General features: G+C 69.3%; 4 protein-coding genes across 4 annotated transcripts in view; 2 read left to right on the forward strand and 2 right to left on the reverse strand.

The window, feature by feature from the left end:
* Positions 1–1,310, forward strand: H696_02580 (40S ribosomal protein S17; the record flags this gene model as incomplete). Its single annotated transcript, XM_009496491.1, has 2 exons — positions 1–3; positions 912–1,310. 2 exons carry the CDS (start codon positions 1–3, stop codon positions 1,308–1,310), a joined length of 402 nt encoding a protein of 133 aa, XP_009494766.1.
* A 1,087-nt stretch (positions 1,311–2,397) lies between these two features.
* H696_02581 (hypothetical protein) lies at positions 2,398–5,065 on the reverse strand. Its single transcript, XM_009496492.1, has 6 exons — positions 3,918–5,065; positions 3,685–3,815; positions 3,431–3,597; positions 3,181–3,321; positions 2,629–3,052; positions 2,398–2,511 (listed from the first exon to the last, which is right to left on the reverse strand). Exons 1-6 carry the CDS (start codon positions 4,945–4,947, stop codon positions 2,410–2,412), a joined length of 1,995 nt encoding a protein of 664 aa, XP_009494767.1. The 5' UTR covers positions 4,948–5,065; the 3' UTR covers positions 2,398–2,409.
* A 1,054-nt stretch (positions 5,066–6,119) lies between these two features.
* H696_02582 (hypothetical protein) lies at positions 6,120–14,419 on the forward strand. The gene is made up of 4 exons (XM_009496493.1): positions 6,120–11,216; positions 11,338–12,857; positions 13,065–13,204; positions 13,435–14,419. Exons 1-4 carry the CDS (start codon positions 6,207–6,209, stop codon positions 14,376–14,378), a joined length of 7,614 nt encoding a protein of 2,537 aa, XP_009494768.1. The 5' UTR covers positions 6,120–6,206; the 3' UTR covers positions 14,379–14,419.
* Positions 14,420–14,447: 28 nt separating this feature from the next.
* H696_02583 (hypothetical protein) overlaps positions 14,448–15,977 on the reverse strand; it is a 5,235-nt gene continuing 3,705 nt past the window's right edge. Inside the window, exon 2 of the mRNA XM_009496494.1 lies at positions 14,448–15,822. Coding sequence (XP_009494769.1) covers positions 14,565–15,822 — 1,258 coding nt within the window. The 3' untranslated portion in view covers positions 14,448–14,564. The remainder of the gene's footprint in view (positions 15,823–15,977) is intronic.

Raw genomic sequence — 15,977 nt, forward strand, 5'->3', positions numbered from 1 at the left:
ATGGTTAGTTCTCCTTTTCCCTCCCCCGCCCACTGCCCTCCTCTCTCTTTCTCGTCTCGCCCCCCCCCCGTGTGCCCCCTCCCCCCCCCCCTCGCTCGGCTTCTCTCGGTCTCCGCTCTCCCTCTCCATCGGCCTGTGTCTGTGGATGCGCGCGTGTTCGGCACGGGTGTGCATGGTCGATGCCCCGCGCCCCCGCCCCTCCCCCCTCCCCGCTCGCTGTCTCCTTCTCTCGTCCTCTCCTCCCCCCCTCCAGCGCGGATTGATGGCCGGCGTTCGCCCCCGTCTACCGGGGTATCTCCGCCCTCCGGTTTTCCGCGTCTCGCCCATCGGGAACGCCACGCGCGCGCGCGCGCACCGCGCCACGATCTCCTCCGGTTTCCTGACGTGAGGGGGCGAGAGGCACCCTGATGATCAGCCATGCTCGGGCCTCCTCTTTCCCTTGTCGGAGAGAGGGCCAGTCATCGCACATGGCCCCGCTCGTCATGCCGCCACCCCCCCTCTCCCCCCTCGCGCAGGGAGGCAACCCGGTCACGGCGCAGATCCCGACGAGAGAAGGAGACCAGCTTTGGGAGGGACCACCGGGAAACGCGGCGACACCCGCGCCCCATCACACGCACGCCGATGGCAGAGCGGGCCCGAGCGAGAGAGAGGCACCCTACGCGAAGGAGGGGAGAGAGCGGCCGAGGCTGCCCCGACCCGCGTGGGGGGCGGTGCCCACTCGCGCCATCGCCCTGGCTTCCCGCCTCCCCCTTTCTCGCTGCCCTGCCGCGGATGTGACTTTCCAATCTCGCATCCGACGCCCCACGACGCCACCCCATCATATGCTGACCCTGCTCATTCCGTGCCGCTCTCCTCCCCCCTCTCCTCCCCCCCCCTCCTCCCCCCCCTCCGGACGACACACACACGCACAGGGCCGTGTTCGCACCAAGACCGTCAAGAAGGCTTCTCGCGTCCTCGTCGAGAAGTACTACCCCAAGCTCACCCTTGACTTCCACACCAACAAGCGCATCGCTGATGAGGTCGCCATCATCCCCTCCAAGCGCCTCCGCAACAAGATCGCCGGCTTCACCACCCACCTGATGAAGCGCATTCAGCGCGGTCCCGTCCGCGGTATCTCCTTCAAGCTTCAGGAGGAGGAGCGCGAGCGCCGTGACAACTGGGTCCCCGAGCAGTCCGCCGTCAACACCGACCGTGTTGAGGTTGATGCCGTCACCCTGAAGATGCTTGCCGCTGTCTTCCCTGGTGAGGTCACCGGTGTTGTCAAGGCTGAGAACACCCACACCCGCCGCCGTGCCCCCAAGCGCAACTAAGCGCCTCGCGCGTCGTCTCCCGTCGCTCTGCGCGCTGCACCGTTGTTCTGTGGCTCCTAATGAAACCTAGTGGCCGATATACATTTGTGCCGGTCGTGTGTGTGTGTGTCCTTGTTTGTGTCGGTCCCGGCGCGCGCCCGTGCGCCTCTCCCCGTCGCCTCTCCCTCCCCCTCCGCCGGCGCGGGGGGCGATGCGCGCAGAGCAGGGCCGAGGGGGGGGCACAGGCCGCAGGAGGGAGGGGGGCAGCCACAGCACGTGTGTGTGTGTATGTGTTCGGCTCTTGCGCCCACGGCATTCTGTGCATTCGCGGCCGCGGGAGGGGGCCCGGGATCTTGGGACCCGGCTGGCAGGGGGGGAGAGGGAGGCAAGTTAACGCACGGGCGCCGCGCAGTGGACGCGCCAGGGGGGCGCCCGGGAGGAGTTCCTCCCCGGTCATCGCGCGCCCGCCGGAGACAGCGCGCGCTCTGTGCCGTATCCCGCCTGGCTGCTGCCGAGACTCCCGTCCCCTCTCTCCGCACAGGCCGCCTGCAAACCAGCCATCACCATTCTGCGGCCCCCTCGCCCGGCCATGCAGGGCGCGCCCCTTGCCTTTTCTTCTCGCCGGGGCCCGGTTTTCTCCCTGCTCAGGGCGCATCCCGGGTCTCCGCCTGGTGGGTGCGGCCGGGGATCTAGCAGGGGGGCTGGTTTTCTTTTCCCGAGTCCTCCCCGGGACAGCGCGGAGCCGGCGGCCTCAAGCAGCAGCGGCCGAGACAGGGGTGCTCATATGCCAGAATGCGTTTCGGCGTTTGTTAGACCTGTTGCAGCACCTTGCACGGCACCCGCACCAGAGCCCGTCAACAGGCCACCGGACACATTGGAGTGCGTGCCCCCCCGGCGGCTCGACCCCCAGATGGATTGTGGTCTTCCCCACATTCTACAGAACAAGAACACAACATGAAACCAGAATACCGGCAGAGGCTGGCAGAATAAACTCAAATCCCAATTAACACCCACTCGCATGTATTCGGGCGGGATGTGCTTTGTCCGGGGAGGCGCAGGGGCCTTTGCAAGAGCCACCGCCTGGCGGTCCGCTCCAATCGTCCGGCCCCCCCCCCCCCCTTTACTCCGGCTTGACGGCCACCATGAAGGCGCACTGGTATTGGTACCTGAGCATGGACTTGGCGTTGGACGCATACGGCACATTGTCGATCTGGCGGAACTCCTGTTTCCGCGCGCGCGCGCGTGCGTGCACATCATTGCCGAGGGACATGGCCGGGAGAGCGGCGGTTAGGACAGGCACGCCTCGCCCGAAGCCACCTCGGCAGGCAGGGGGACGCACCTTCACCTCGAAGCCGATGGACTCGGCCACCTGGCGGACCTCGGCCCAGGTGAGCTCGATGCTCAGCTCGCCCGGGGTGTTTTCAAAGTGGAACAGCAGCGGCCCATTGTTCAGCCACACCCCACCCGGCGGGAGGAGATCCCAAATGCGCTGGAGATAGGCCACAATGTCGTGCGCAGTGTCGATGAAAAAGGCCGTCACCACCGCGTCCCACTGGCCACGGTGGTTGGTCGCCCCGTCGTTGGCCCCACTGACTGCATAAACATCCAGGAAGTCCCCGGCCGACATGGAGAATCGGCTCCCGGGCGGCAGCGCCGGGGCCACGTCTGGCACGGTCACCGGCCGCGTCTGGTCGCTGGCGTCCCAGCTGTTGGAGAATTGCAGGCAGAAGGGGAAAATCTGGTAGGCATTCGGAACGGCGCCACTGTCGCAGGCGAACACCCGGCAAGGAGCAGCACGAGCGACCGGGTCAGCACAAACGACCAGGGGAGAGGGGGGGGGGGGAGGGCGGAGGGCGGAGGCAGATGCAGTGGAGCGCATGGACAGACGCACCCATTCAGGATGAACTCCGACACCAGGAGCATGTAGTGCGAGAACTCGTTCCCCTCGCACTCGTAGCCACGCCGCGCGATCTCGAAGGCCAGACGCCCGAGACCGGCCCCGGGAACCAGCACACGCGGGGGGCGGGTTTCACTAGGCGGCAAGTTAGCCAGGCAAGCGCGGCGGCTCCGGTCGCGGCGCCCTGATCGCGGGGCAGGCAGCAAGATATCCCCGGCACATGGGCCAGCATCGACAAGCGCACCGTTGGTCGGATGGAAGGTACTTGGCCAGCCCCTCCAACAGGGGGTCGTAGCAGACACGCCGCTCCTCGGCGCCCTCAGACGACCAGTCCCGAACCAGCTGGCCGAGGACACTCTTGACGCTGTCATGCTGCGAGAGCTTCGTCGAGATCAATCGCTCGCGGTGGTCCTGCCGGGGTCACAGCCATTAGCACATCGCTCGGAGGGGCAGCCGGCGGGCGACACCCAGGCGCACAGCTGGCGGCCAGCAACGTACCTCCTCGGCCTCCGGCTCATCGGAGAAAAACTTGGCCAAATGCGGCGAGATGACCTTGTCAATGAAGTACTGGTTGCCCACGACACATGCCCGCACCGAGGCCAGCTTGGACATCACCGGGGTCAGGAGGGCTGTGGGGGGCGGGGAAAAAAAAGGGGAGGGGGTCAGAGGATCCCGAGCAGAGCAGCCAAGGGAAGAGCACCCCCCTCCGGCCACCAGGGCCCAGGTCATACCACGAGACGAGGCCGGAAGCCGCTGGATGTTGGACAGGAACCCCGCAAGGCGATGCTCTCCATTGAGCCGATATGCCTCGAAGGCGGACAGGACATCCAGGAAGCGCTTCCCCTCGAAGAGCTCGCCCTCCTCGTCACTGGTGCAGTCCGAGTCGCCGGAGTCGTCCGAGCCACCGGAATCGCTGGCGTCACTATGGCCACCGCCAGCCGGGGGGCCAGAGCGCCGGGAGGGTCCCTCCTCGTCCGAAGAGGAACCATCCGAGTCCGGCTGCCCTGGAGGAGGCCGCGAGCCCACTCGCGTCGCGTCATGGTCATTGGCGGCCAGGAGTTCGCGCAGCTTGGCCGAGGACCGGTCCTCGGCGTCGTGTCCGTGACTGTGCCCATGGCTGTGTCCGTGACTGTGCCCATGGCTGTGTCCATGGTTGTGTCCATGGTTGTGGCCGTGGCTGTGGCCGTGGTTATGTCCATTGTCATGATAAACCGGAAGCTCAGCATCGGGCGCGGTGGGTCCCTGGCGATAGTGGCCGCGACCGCGGCCATGCCGTCCTCGGGGATGGTGGTGGTGACCATGCATAGGCCCAAGCGACTGGTCGTGTCCGTGTCCGTGTCCGTGCCCATGTCCGTGCCCGTGGCTGTGCCCGTGGCTGTGCCCGTGTCCGTGGTTGTGTCCGTGGCCGCGGCCGCGCCCATGGTCTTGCCTGTGGCCATGGTCGTGTCCCTGGGTATGATCCTGGCCATGATCATGTCCACGTTGATGGCCGTGCCCATGGCCATGTCCACGGCTGGGACCGTGGGCATGATGGTGCATGCGGCCAAAATGGGTGGGGCCATAGCCCCGGCGGGAATGCCGAGCTCCACTCCACCGGGCCGCCTCCGCGGCAGGATCGTACGGGGGCGGCTGGTCATTGGGTAGATCCTCAGTGACAGCAGCAGCAGCAGCAGCAGGGGCCGGCGACTCGATCGAGTCGAAGTACTCATCACCATCGTGCTGGGGAGCCGACCCACGGCCGGGGTCATCGGGGTTGCTCATGTCGCGTTTGGAGGGGGAGGGGCGAGCGACAGACAAACAGAGGGGCAGGAGGGCAGAGTGAGGCGCAAAGAGGGGCAGTAGAGCGGGGAGGAAGGGCAGAGAGGGGGAGAGAGAGAGATGGGTATCTTGGCTGACTGGCAACACTGCCAGGTGGGGAGGATAAAAGCAGTTCTTTCCCCCTCCCGGGACGTCTCTACACAGGGAGCCAGGAAGGCGAGACCCGCCGAGTCCCTTCCCTGGGTGCCGGGCGCGGCTCCGGCAAGGGTGCGGGATCATTGTGCCCATGTTTCCGGTCTTTCGCCTGGGCCATCTCTCTCTGGTGGGGCTGGACCGGCCCCCCCCCCCCCCCCCCCCCCCCCCCCACACCCCTCGGCTTGTCGCCCCGTGCTGGTCTCGGTGATCGTCCTCCCCCCCCCTCTCCCCGGGGGCGGGCGATCCGCGCGCCCGAAGAAACAGTCCGAAAGGGGGAGGAGGAGCCCAAGCGGCCCCTGTGGATCGGGGATCTGCCAACGGATGGGCTCCGAGCACCTCCCACCCCACAGACTCGCCCTGGCTTTCTGTCAGGTCCCGCCAGACATCGAGCTCGCACCCTTGTCTCTCGTCGGCCCGGATGGAGGGCCGCGCACGAAGCGAAGAGAAAGGGCCCCATCCTTCGTTTTTCGTCCTCGCGTTGACACGACCGCCCAAGCTCCAAGGCCAGGGGCCCGGGGGCTGGTCGGTGGCTTGGCCCCCGCCACCGAGGCCAAGGATGTTCCCCCGCCCCCCAGCTGGGTTGAGGGGACCAAATTTCCCTCCCGCCCCCTCGCCCCTCCCCCCCCCCCCGCCCATCGTCGACGCATAGTCCTGGCGAGCGGGGCCCTTGAGGCCCGAAAATTAATGAGCATGCGGCGTTTAGATGGCCGCCAGCTGCTTCCATGTGTCTCCTCCCTCCTTCTCCCGCCCCTCCCTCCCCCCTCGCCCCGCTCACTGGCCCCCATCATAGTTCACCCTCTGTGTGCCTTTCGGTGCGGTGATCGCTTTTTCCCTTCCCCATCCCCCCGTCCCGGTGCTAACTCCCCGCCCGCGCCCGCGCCCGCGCCCAATACACAGCTCCGGCGTCTGATGGCCGCCTAAGGCGACCTCCGCCCACTCTCCCTGTCTCCCCCCTCCTCCGCTCGACCTCCCCCCTCCCCCCGCCCCCCATCCCCATTTCCCCTCCCCTGCTTCGACCAGGCTCGCTCTGCCCCGATTGATCGCCCTCCCCCGCGGCGCCCCTCAAAATGAGCACCACACAGGGCCTCGGCTCGGTGCAGCTGCCCGACGATACGGCGGCCTACCTGCTGGCGGTGAAGATCATCGGCGACTTCGCCCGGACAGCTGGCCCGCTGCGGCTGGTGACCACCGGCTCCACGCGGCCCTCGGCCGAAGAGTGGTTCACCCAGTCGTGGCGTCCGTCGGACCCCGTGGCACAGGCCGACTCGCCGGGAGCCACGGTAGCCGCGGCGGCCGCCGCGTCTTCCGCCTCCTCGGTGGGCGAGCGCCAGCAGTTGGCCCTCGGCGCCGGCACGGTCCATGCCATCGAGCTGGCGGTGTCGCGCGCTTGTCGGGCCTCCTTCTCGGCGGCGGCCCGGCGGCACCTGGCCCGGCGGGCGTTGGAGACCGCCGAGCGCCTCTACTCGCCGGTGGCCTCCTCCCCCGGCGACCGGGGTCACCTGCTGCATGGGATTGCCCTGGCGCATATCAGCTCTCGCACGGCCCAGGTCCTGGCGGTCCTGGATGACGCGGTCACCGAAGCGGCCGCCAGCGAAGTGGGCATCACGCCCGCCGGGCTCGGCACGACTGCCGGGCCCACCCCCAGCACGAAGGCCCCGCCCAATGACCCGGCCGATGGGCCGCAGGCCTGCCGCCTGTCGGCTGCCACGCCCGCCCTGCTGGACGGCGTGCTGGAAAGCGCGGCCAGCGTCTCGGACTTCACCATTCGCGCGCTGCTGGAGGAGGCCCTGCGCGAGGTGGACCGGTCGCTGAATCTCGAGCCCCTCCCCCTTCGCGGGGACGATCAGGGCCCCGGCGGAGCCGGCCATCTATCAAGCACCCCCGGGTCGATGAGCAACTCGCCGAGTCGCTCGTCCCTCAGCTCCTTCTCACGCAGCGGCAGCTCCTCCACATTGATGATGGCCGCTGCCGGGTCGACCAAGATCATGAGCGCGGCCTCGTCCCTCGGAGGGTCCATGGGGCGCGCCGCGCGCGCGGCCATTGCCTCGCCCCTGAGGCCCATTCGTGCGGGGTTCTCCTCGCGCTCCGGGCCCGGCACCGAGTCGGCCCCCACGTCGCCCACCGAGGCGGCGGCCGCCGCCGCCTCGGACTTTGGGCCCGGGGCGCAGCTGAGCCACGACTTCGGCCTGATGGACCGCACGGCCGGGGAGTCGGCCTCGGCCGACGCGCGCGTTTGCCGGGTGGTGGCCCTCTTGAACAACTTGGCCGTCATCGTGGCCTCCACCTCCGGCCAGGCCGACTGGCTGACCACGGCCTCAGATCCGCGACGCTCCTCGCGCTGGGTCCGCCGGCTCCTCATGCTGCCGGTATCGACCGGCGACATGGGCGATGCGCCCGGCAGCGATGTCGCCCCGCACACGTCCGCCCCCCCGACGCCGGCCCCATCCACGGGCAGCATGTACTGCCCACCGGCGGCGGCCCTCGGCCTCTGGCAGCGTGCCCGTGCCATGGCCCGGTCCCAGGTGTCCAGTCCGGCCCTCTCGGCCTGGCTGACAGCCTCCCTGGACAATAACATGCAGTTCTTGTCCCAGCAGTCGCCCTACCTTTGGGCCGGGGCAGCCGGCCGGGCGGACGCCCTGCCGGCCGGCCTGCGCGCGCGTCTCCTCCCCCTGGAGGGGTCCCCCGATCACTCGGCCCTGCGGGCGTGCTATCACCGGCTGCGACAGCTGGCGCGTGCCGCCCCGCGCGACCTTCTCGGCCCAGTGGCCGAGGAGGCCCTGCTCGGTGATGGGGCCCCCGCCGAGGGCCAATCCACATCCGGCTTCCGGTGGCTGGGGGCTCGCTTCAGTCGCCTGTGCCGGGCTCTGGGGACGTCCCCGACCACGGCCCTGTTTGTCGGCTGCGCGCCGGCCATCGATGTGAATGGCATCGGCCTGGGTCAGCTGCTGTGTCACTTTGAATTGGGCCTGGTGGCCTGTCTGCTGGGGGAGGATCTCCTCCTGGGCCTGGACCACCTGGCCGTGTGCCTCCTGCGGCTGGGGGACTTTGCGGCTGGGCTGCTGCATGCGCCGCCGACATTGCGCGATGCCCCGGCCCCGGTCGGGGCACATGCCGCCGCCGAGGCCGCCCTGCTGGGCGGTCATGCCGGGGCGTCCTTCCCCGGGGCCGGGACCGGGCGCCGGTGGCTGTCGGCCGTGCGCATCCTCGGCCACCGGGCCTATGCCGCGGCGTCCGGCCTGGCGGCCACCGATGTCTCCTCGCAAAATTTCCAAACCCCCACCGGTCCGGGCTTGCATCCGGAATTCGCCGGGCTTTGGACCGGACCCTGGGCCGTGGCCCGTCGTGTGCACCTTGCCCGGGCGGCGGTGCTGGCCGCGCCGGGGCTCTTTGCCCCGGAGCAGCAGCCCCCTTCGCCGGGGCCCCAGTCGGGCCACCACCCGCCGGCCGGCCAGCAGCTCTACCACCCCTCGGGGCCTGGGTCACGTTCTGGGGGGGGCTCCCTGCGCGATGAAATCCGCGCCCTCTTCGATGCAGATGCCCCCCTCAGCCCGCTGGCCCTGGCGGAGCTGCTTCATGATCTGGCCGTGTCCAGCTGGGGCCCCGACCTGGCCACCTGCTGGAGCCAACTCCACTCCGGCGGGTCCGATGGCAATCCCGCGCCCGGGGGAACTCCCGGCGCCGGCGGCGCGACCGCCTGGCTGGGGCCCCTCCTGGCCCGGGCTCGAGCCGCGCACATCCTCGCCCCGGCGGCCATGGTCTTTTTGGGGATCATTCCGGCCGCGTCCCTGGAGGCCGTATGGACGCGGGCCGATTCCGGCTTGGCCACGGCTGGAGCCACGACGGCGGTGGCGAACCCCCGCGCGGCGGCGGCCGCCACGGGGCTCACCCTTCCCGGGGCCGGGTCTCGCGGCGGGCTGCCCGCTCGGGCTGGGGATTTGCCCGACGGCGGGGTGACCATGCTCGATGCCCTGCGTGCATCGGCCGCCGTGGCCCGGTCGCTTGCCGGGCCCGGCATGGCGCCCGGGGCCGGATCTCTCCTTCTGGGGCCCGGGTCCGGGCCCTTCGGCAAGCGGTCCAGCCGCGCGCAGCGGCCGCTGCCCACCCAAGTCCAGGCGGCCCTGCTGCCCCTGTCGCATCTGCCCATGTGGTCATCGTCCATGATCATCGGCCGGAACAGCATCTCCGCGGCTGTGGCCGCCCCCGGCGTGCAAATTGCCCAACTCATGGCCGAGCAGCAGGGGCTCCTCTCGCCGGATGGCACGGCCCCTGGCACTTCCTCGGGTGCCGGGGCCGCATCCGGCCCCGGGTCCGGCCCCGGTGCCAGCAGCAGCAACCTCCTGTCCACGGTGGCTTCGGTCGCCGGGGCGGCGGCCATGAGCGCCGCCAGCCAGGCAGCCTCCTATGTTTTGGCCCAGGCCACCGGAGTGGTGTACGATGCGGACATCGCCGCGGCCAGCAGCACGGTGTACATTGACCCGGAATTGAGCAAGTTCTGCACACTGCTGCCGGCGCATCGGGCACAGGCGGCGTTGCCGCCGCCGCGCGGCCCGGCCGCCGGAGCCGAGCCCCTGGCATCGATCGATGTCAGCCCGGCCTCTCGGCGGGCGGCTGCCCCCGGCGGGGGCCCGGGCTCCGGGCCGATGTCCCCCGCGCCCTCGTCGGCCGTCGGGGCCCTGCTCTCCCCCGGGGCGGCGCGCATCTTCCAAAGTGATGAGGATCTCCAATTTCTATGGGCCCCGGATGCCGAGGTCCCCGGGCCGGGTGGCCTCCCGGATGGGGACCATGCCGCCGCCATGGTGGACATGGAGGTCCCCCTCGACGCGGCCATGGTGGCCGGGCTCTTCGAGCAGGTGGTCGAGCGGGCACTGACCGCGCGGCCCATCCTGTCCAGCGGGCTGGCCGTCGATGGGTATCGCATTCGCTTTGCCGAGGACGCGGAAGTCCGGGCGCCGGGGTATGCCCTGGCCGAGGCGGCCGTGGCCCTGACGCGGGAGACCCTGTGCGCGCGTGCCGGCACATCGGGCGACATGCTCTCCCCGGGCGGCTCGGCCGGGGTGGACGTCACGCCGGCCCTCTCCTCGGTGGATTTGGCCCGGCTGGGCGTGTCACTGGCCGACATCCCGGAGATCTTCTTCGCCGAGGACTTCGACCTGACCGACCCCGACACCTTCAACCAGATCCTCACCCTGCTCGGGGTTGACGACCTGTGGGAGCCGGTGGATGCCGATGCCCCGGCCTCCGGGCCGCTGTCCGGGCGCTTCGCCACCCCGGCCCCCAGCAACTCCACCCTCTCGGCCTATGTGGCCCGGACGCCGCGTGCATTGGATTCATGCACCCTGGAGGATATGACCCTGCCGGTGGGGCTGGGCCTGTTGCATGGGCGCCTTCGTGGCCATTTGCGCACGGTGGATGCCATGCTGACGGTGGCCCTGTGCCGGCATGAGGGCGCCCTCAGCCATGCGGCCTTCCACCCGGAGGGGCATCTGGCCAGCGTGCAAGTGGAGCTGGAGGCGGCCACCGGGGCCCTGACTCGTGCGCAGCGGCAGCTGGCCCAGGCCCGGTCGGTGACCATCACCGCGCCGGAGCAGACGCTGGCCCTGGCCGCCCGGCGGTCGGTCTCGGCACAAACCCTGCGCCTGGCCCATGCGGCGGGCTTCCTCCGTGCCCTGGCCGCCTTCGCGCGGGGCGCCCTGGCGGATGGGGCCTTCGAGCTGGCTCGCCTGGCTCTGTCCTACGCCGACCAAGTCCTGCGCACCAGCAATGTCTTCATCCCCGGCCAGGAGAAGGTGCTCTTCCTGCTGCTGGAGTCGCTGGCTGCCAGTGCCACCCCCGGCGCCGGCAGCATCTCTCCCACCGCCAGTCTCGTGCCTTTGGCCGATCCGAAATTGACCGGACGCCTGCGCGAGCTGACCGCCTTCGCCGACGACGACTTGAACCTTTCGGCCGTGGCTCCCCGAGCCTCGACCAGCGGCTCGCCGGCCACTCGCCACCCTCAACCACTCACCCGGTCCCAGATGGCCGAGCTCTTCCCGGAGCTGGCCTGCGTCCGAGACATCACCGCGGACCTGGGCGAGCGTGTACGTCCTCCCCCCCCCCCCCTTCCCCGCCCGCCCGCCCGACGGTCCCATTCCCCCTTGCGCGCTGTCCCCTTTGGCCCTCTTCGCATGTCACTTACCGGGGAATTGGCCTTCCACCAAGCGCGAGGAACTTGAGGCGGCTCTCGGCCAGCAGCTCCGCAGTTACATCTGCAGCTTGGTGCTTGAGACCGACGCCTCCCTGCCCGGGTCGGTGGACCTCTTGCAGCAGGAGCGCTTCGCCCCGCCGACGGACAGCTCGGCTCGCCTGGGCGCCGAGCTGCGCTTCACCAGCCGCTGTCCACTGCATGTGACCGAACTCTTCGAGACGGCCGCGCACCAGGACCGCGAGCGGGGCGTCTTCTCGCAGCAGCTGACCGACCGCAGCATCGCGGCCGGCAGTGTCGGCGTCATTGCCGACTGCTTGGTTTCCTTCTCCAAGCTCTTCCGCCGGTCGCTCACGGCCGACGCGCGGCAGATCATCGCCCGGCACTTGACGCGCATCAGCCAGGAGGATGCCCTGGAGCAAAGCCCCCCCCTCGGAGCCGGACCCGGAGCCGGGGCCCATGGCGGGGGGGTGGCCGACCCGGCGGACGCCGCGCTGGAGGCCGGCTTCTCGGCCACCATGGCCGATCGGCTGAAGGACGCCACGGATGCCACCTTTCTGGACATCCTGGCCGAGACCCTTGGCCGGCTTGCGGCCGCCGTGGAGCGCATGTTCCTCGGGCACCTGTTCTTCGTGCGTGCGGCCGCCCTGCACCTTGGCTACGACGAGGCCCGGGTAGACCGTCCTCTGCATTTGCGTGAGAGCCTGCTGGCCGAGGGGGGGACCCCCGGCTCGGAGCCGGCCCCGGTGGCCTGGTCACCGGCATCCACGGCACAGGCCCTCCTCCGGCAGGCGCCCGGTTTGACGGCCGACCCGCTGACCAACAGCTGGGTCGACCGGTCCCTGAGCCTGACCCTGGGGGCTCTCGATGCGGCGGTGTCGCGGGCGCTGCAGCTTCTGCAGCTCCGCCAGGCGGCCCTTCAGCGCCGGGCAGTTTCCTCCCTCGGGGACTTCTTCCGGCAGCACCGACTGGTGGCCAACTTTTGCGACCGACTTTTGTGGCTGTCATCGGCCCCGGGCGATGTCACGGCCGATGGGCCGGCCCCGTCCGGCACGCTGGTCCCGGCCCCGGCGGCCTTGGTGTCCACCAACCGCCTGCGTGCGGCCCTCAGTGCCCATGAGCGCCTGCACTTTCAGAATATCCATCAAACCCGGCGGGCGGCCATCGAGGGGCTGGTGTCGACCGAGCGCTGGGCCGTTTGTGATGTGCCGCGCGAATTCCAGGCCCTGGTGGATCAGATCACCGCGCGCCCTGGGCGCGGGCTCTTTGCCCAGCTGCCGGGCTTGAGCGAGGGCCAGCCCGCGACGGAGGTGGCCGTGGCGGCCACGCCTGCCCCGGCGTCCGGCGGCTCGGCCGACGGCCCGCCGGCCGATGACGATCCGGAGATGTCCTTCGACTCGCTGTCGGCCTCGCACTCGACCGGGCAGTCGCCGAGTGTGCCGCTGTCCATCCAGTCCTCGGGCGAGACGTTCTATGCGGTGCCGGCCTTGCTCATGACCATTCGCTATTTGCACGAGTATCTGCAGACCTTCTATGTGTATGTGGGCACGCATGATGTGTTGTTTTTTTCCCCTCTTTTCCTGGCTTTCCTCTGCCTTCTCCCTTTTCTTGCTCTCTGCTCCCTTTCCCCTGCCTTCTCCCCTTTCTTGCTCTCTGCTCCCTTTTCTTGCTCTTGATCCCCCCCCCCCGCTATACCACTGCCAAAGCCAGCCGCCCGTCGACTGACACCCCCGCTCCTTTCCAGCATCGAGACCGGCCTCCTTGAGACCACATCGCGTGCGGCCAACCTCATCAGCACTTTTGACCAGGCCGCCTCCCAGGCAGTCCTCAACTCCGGAGCCATGAAGTCCGCCGGGCTGCAAAAAATCACCATCAACGAACTGGGTGCGTGGCGCCTGCCACGGCCCCATGGCCTTCCCCACCTCCTGCCCACACTGGCCCGCCCTTTTCTCGGCCTTCGGGACATTCCCCTCATGCCTTCATGTACTCCCCTCCCCCCCCGCCCATGCCCCCTGCCCCCCTCTGCCCCCCCCCCCCCTCCCCCCCGCCGCCGCCGCCGCCGCTTGGAATCCCGTGCAAAACACCGCCCCCGCCCCCCTCCACACGCCATCCAGCCCTCTCGCACAATGCCATCTCCATCCTGGTGTGCCTGTGTACAGCCATCCAGGAGCATCTGCTCTTCCTGTTGACCAACCCGATTCGCGGCCCGACGTCGCAGGGCGCCGGGGCCGGCGACCGCCGGCGGGACAACCTGGCCGAGGCCCTGGCAGCGCAATTTGAGCCGGTGCATCGGAAGCTTCGCCAACACCGCGCCAACCTCGAGGAGAAGATGGTCTCGGTGCTGGATGTTCGCGCACAGCTGCACTTCCGCAACCTCCGCATGGAATTGGTATCTGGCCCGGGAGCCCGCCGGGCCGACGCCGCGCGCGGCCCCTCCGAGCATGCCAAGCGCCTGGTCAAGGAGCTGACCACCCTCCGGCGCGTGCTCATCCGGTACATCCGCCAGCCGTCCCTCCTGGCCAAACTCCTGGAAATGGCCGGGCAATCGATCGCCGCGCGCTTCCACACGGAGCTGCTTGCCCTGCTGACGGCTGATGCCACGCAGCAGGGCGGCGCCGTGGGGTCCCCGATGCCAGGGGCCCCCCTCGGGGGCGGGTCCGGTGCCTCCGGGCCCGGGGCCGGCCCCGGCGGTGTGGCTGCCCTTACGGCCTCGCAGCTGGCCCTCCTCCGGCAGGATGCCTCGCTGAATGCCCTCACCACCGACGCGGAGTACATTCAGACCTGCTTCTCGCGCTTCGGCATCTTGGCCGTGTTGGCGGAGACACTGCCCTCCTCCCCACGACCTGGCCGGGGCGGCGGCCCGGGCGACTCGCCGGCCGTGCGTGCCCCGCCCTCGGTGCCGCCCTCCGCCCCGCCGTCCCTGCCCTCCTCGACCGTGGCATCGCCCTTCCTGGGCCCGGGGGTCGCCGGGGCCGGGCCACAAGCCTCGCCCAGCACCTCGCGCCTGCGCGACGCCGGGGCGTTCCTCTTCAGCATGGCCATGGGGAAGCGCCAGTAAGTGCCCTGGCATCCTCCAGCTGTCCCCCCCCCCCCCCCCCCTCTTGCCCAATAGACTCTTGCCAGCCGCTGCCTTTGGAGATCATGCATTTCCGGGTGCGTGTGTGTGTGTGTATGACCCGTCCGGGGTGGGGTGGGGGGGGGGCATGCCACTCGGCGGAGGTATGCCCACATGTCGGGCGCCGCATCACATCTTCGACCACTCGGCCGCCGGGGGCGGAGCACTGGCGGGAGGGTCTGCCGAGAAATTGGTCGCGTACGGCACGTAGGCCGGGGGCTGATGCGCCGCCGAGGCATGGTAGTCAGGTGGCGGGGGGAGATCCGCGCTTGAACTCGGGACCGGGGGCTGCGGCATGGCCACCGACGGCTCGCCCGGGGGAGGGAACACCGGGGCAGCCGCTCCCGTGGTCGGATCGACCATGCCGGGTCCTCCACCGGCATTGCCACCGGCGGCCGCAGCATCAGGTCCCACAGCCGGCGGAGTGAAGACAAAGCCCTCCGGCGCAGGGGGGAAGGTTTCCGGCAGCGGCGGGGGCAGGATGTCCGCCGGCATGGCAGCCATGTTCAGGATCTTGGCCCCATACAGGTAGCGGCGGTGCTTGACCCGGTATACCATGTAATTGGCGATCAGGGCCACAAGGGCGATGGATGGCGCAAGGCCCATGCCGAGGTACAGGAAGAGGCTCACCAGGACGCCCTTCCGGTCATAGACAACCCGAGCCGCGTGGTACTCCGGGGCCGAGGACGTGTGGAAGAGGATGGCCGTGTGGCTAGTCGTGCCGGCCAGCGAGTAATATTGACCGGTGGACCGGTGGGCAGGGCTCAGCCGGTAGGCCGGCTGGCGGGAGCTCAACTGGATTTGGGACAGCCCGCTGCCGCAACCGCTGATATTGTCATTGTAAAGGATGAAGAAGAAAGTATCACCCTGGCCAACGGTCATGGAGCCAGTGACAACGGTGTCGGCGTTGAAGGACCCGCTATTGATTTGGGGCACGACATCGCCATATTCCCAATCGCTGAAGTTCTGGGTTCCCTGGATGACGAGGAAGGACATCCGGCACCCGTACGGCACGGTCCCCGAAGCGATGAAAGTCACCTCACTCTTGGCCGGCAGGAACATCTCGATGGCGCGGTAGTGGTCCGCGAGGGGGCCGTCAAACTGGGCGACCAAGTCACCGGTGATGGTGCTGTGTCGCTGGAGGCTCGCCCCATTGGGGACGATGTACATGTCGGTGTCCGACATGACGGACGGAGTGAACCCCTCGAAGAAGAAGGGGTCCACCAGGATCCGGTGCACGGTGTCGGGCGGCAAGGACCGGTTCTTGGTCTTATACAGCGGGATCATGGACACGCAGATGATCATCCCCACCAGGGCCACCACGGCCCCCCACCAGAAGGCCAGCGAGCAGATGGTGAAATAGCGCTTCTGGTAGTTCGGACGCAGGCTATGCGGAAGGGAGCGAGAGGGGTGTCAGTCAGCAGGCGGGGTTTGGGGGTTTGCTCGCCCCTCGGTCCGGACTCCTATTGCTTCATGGGGCATGATGGCTGGATTGGAGCTGGGCAGGCAGATGAGGGGAGGGAGGGGGGAGAGGGAGGGGGG

Source organism: Fonticula alba (genome assembly GCF_000388065.1).
Source record: "Fonticula alba strain ATCC 38817 unplaced genomic scaffold supercont2.4, whole genome shotgun sequence".
Lineage (NCBI taxonomy): Eukaryota > Rotosphaerida > Fonticulaceae > Fonticula > Fonticula alba.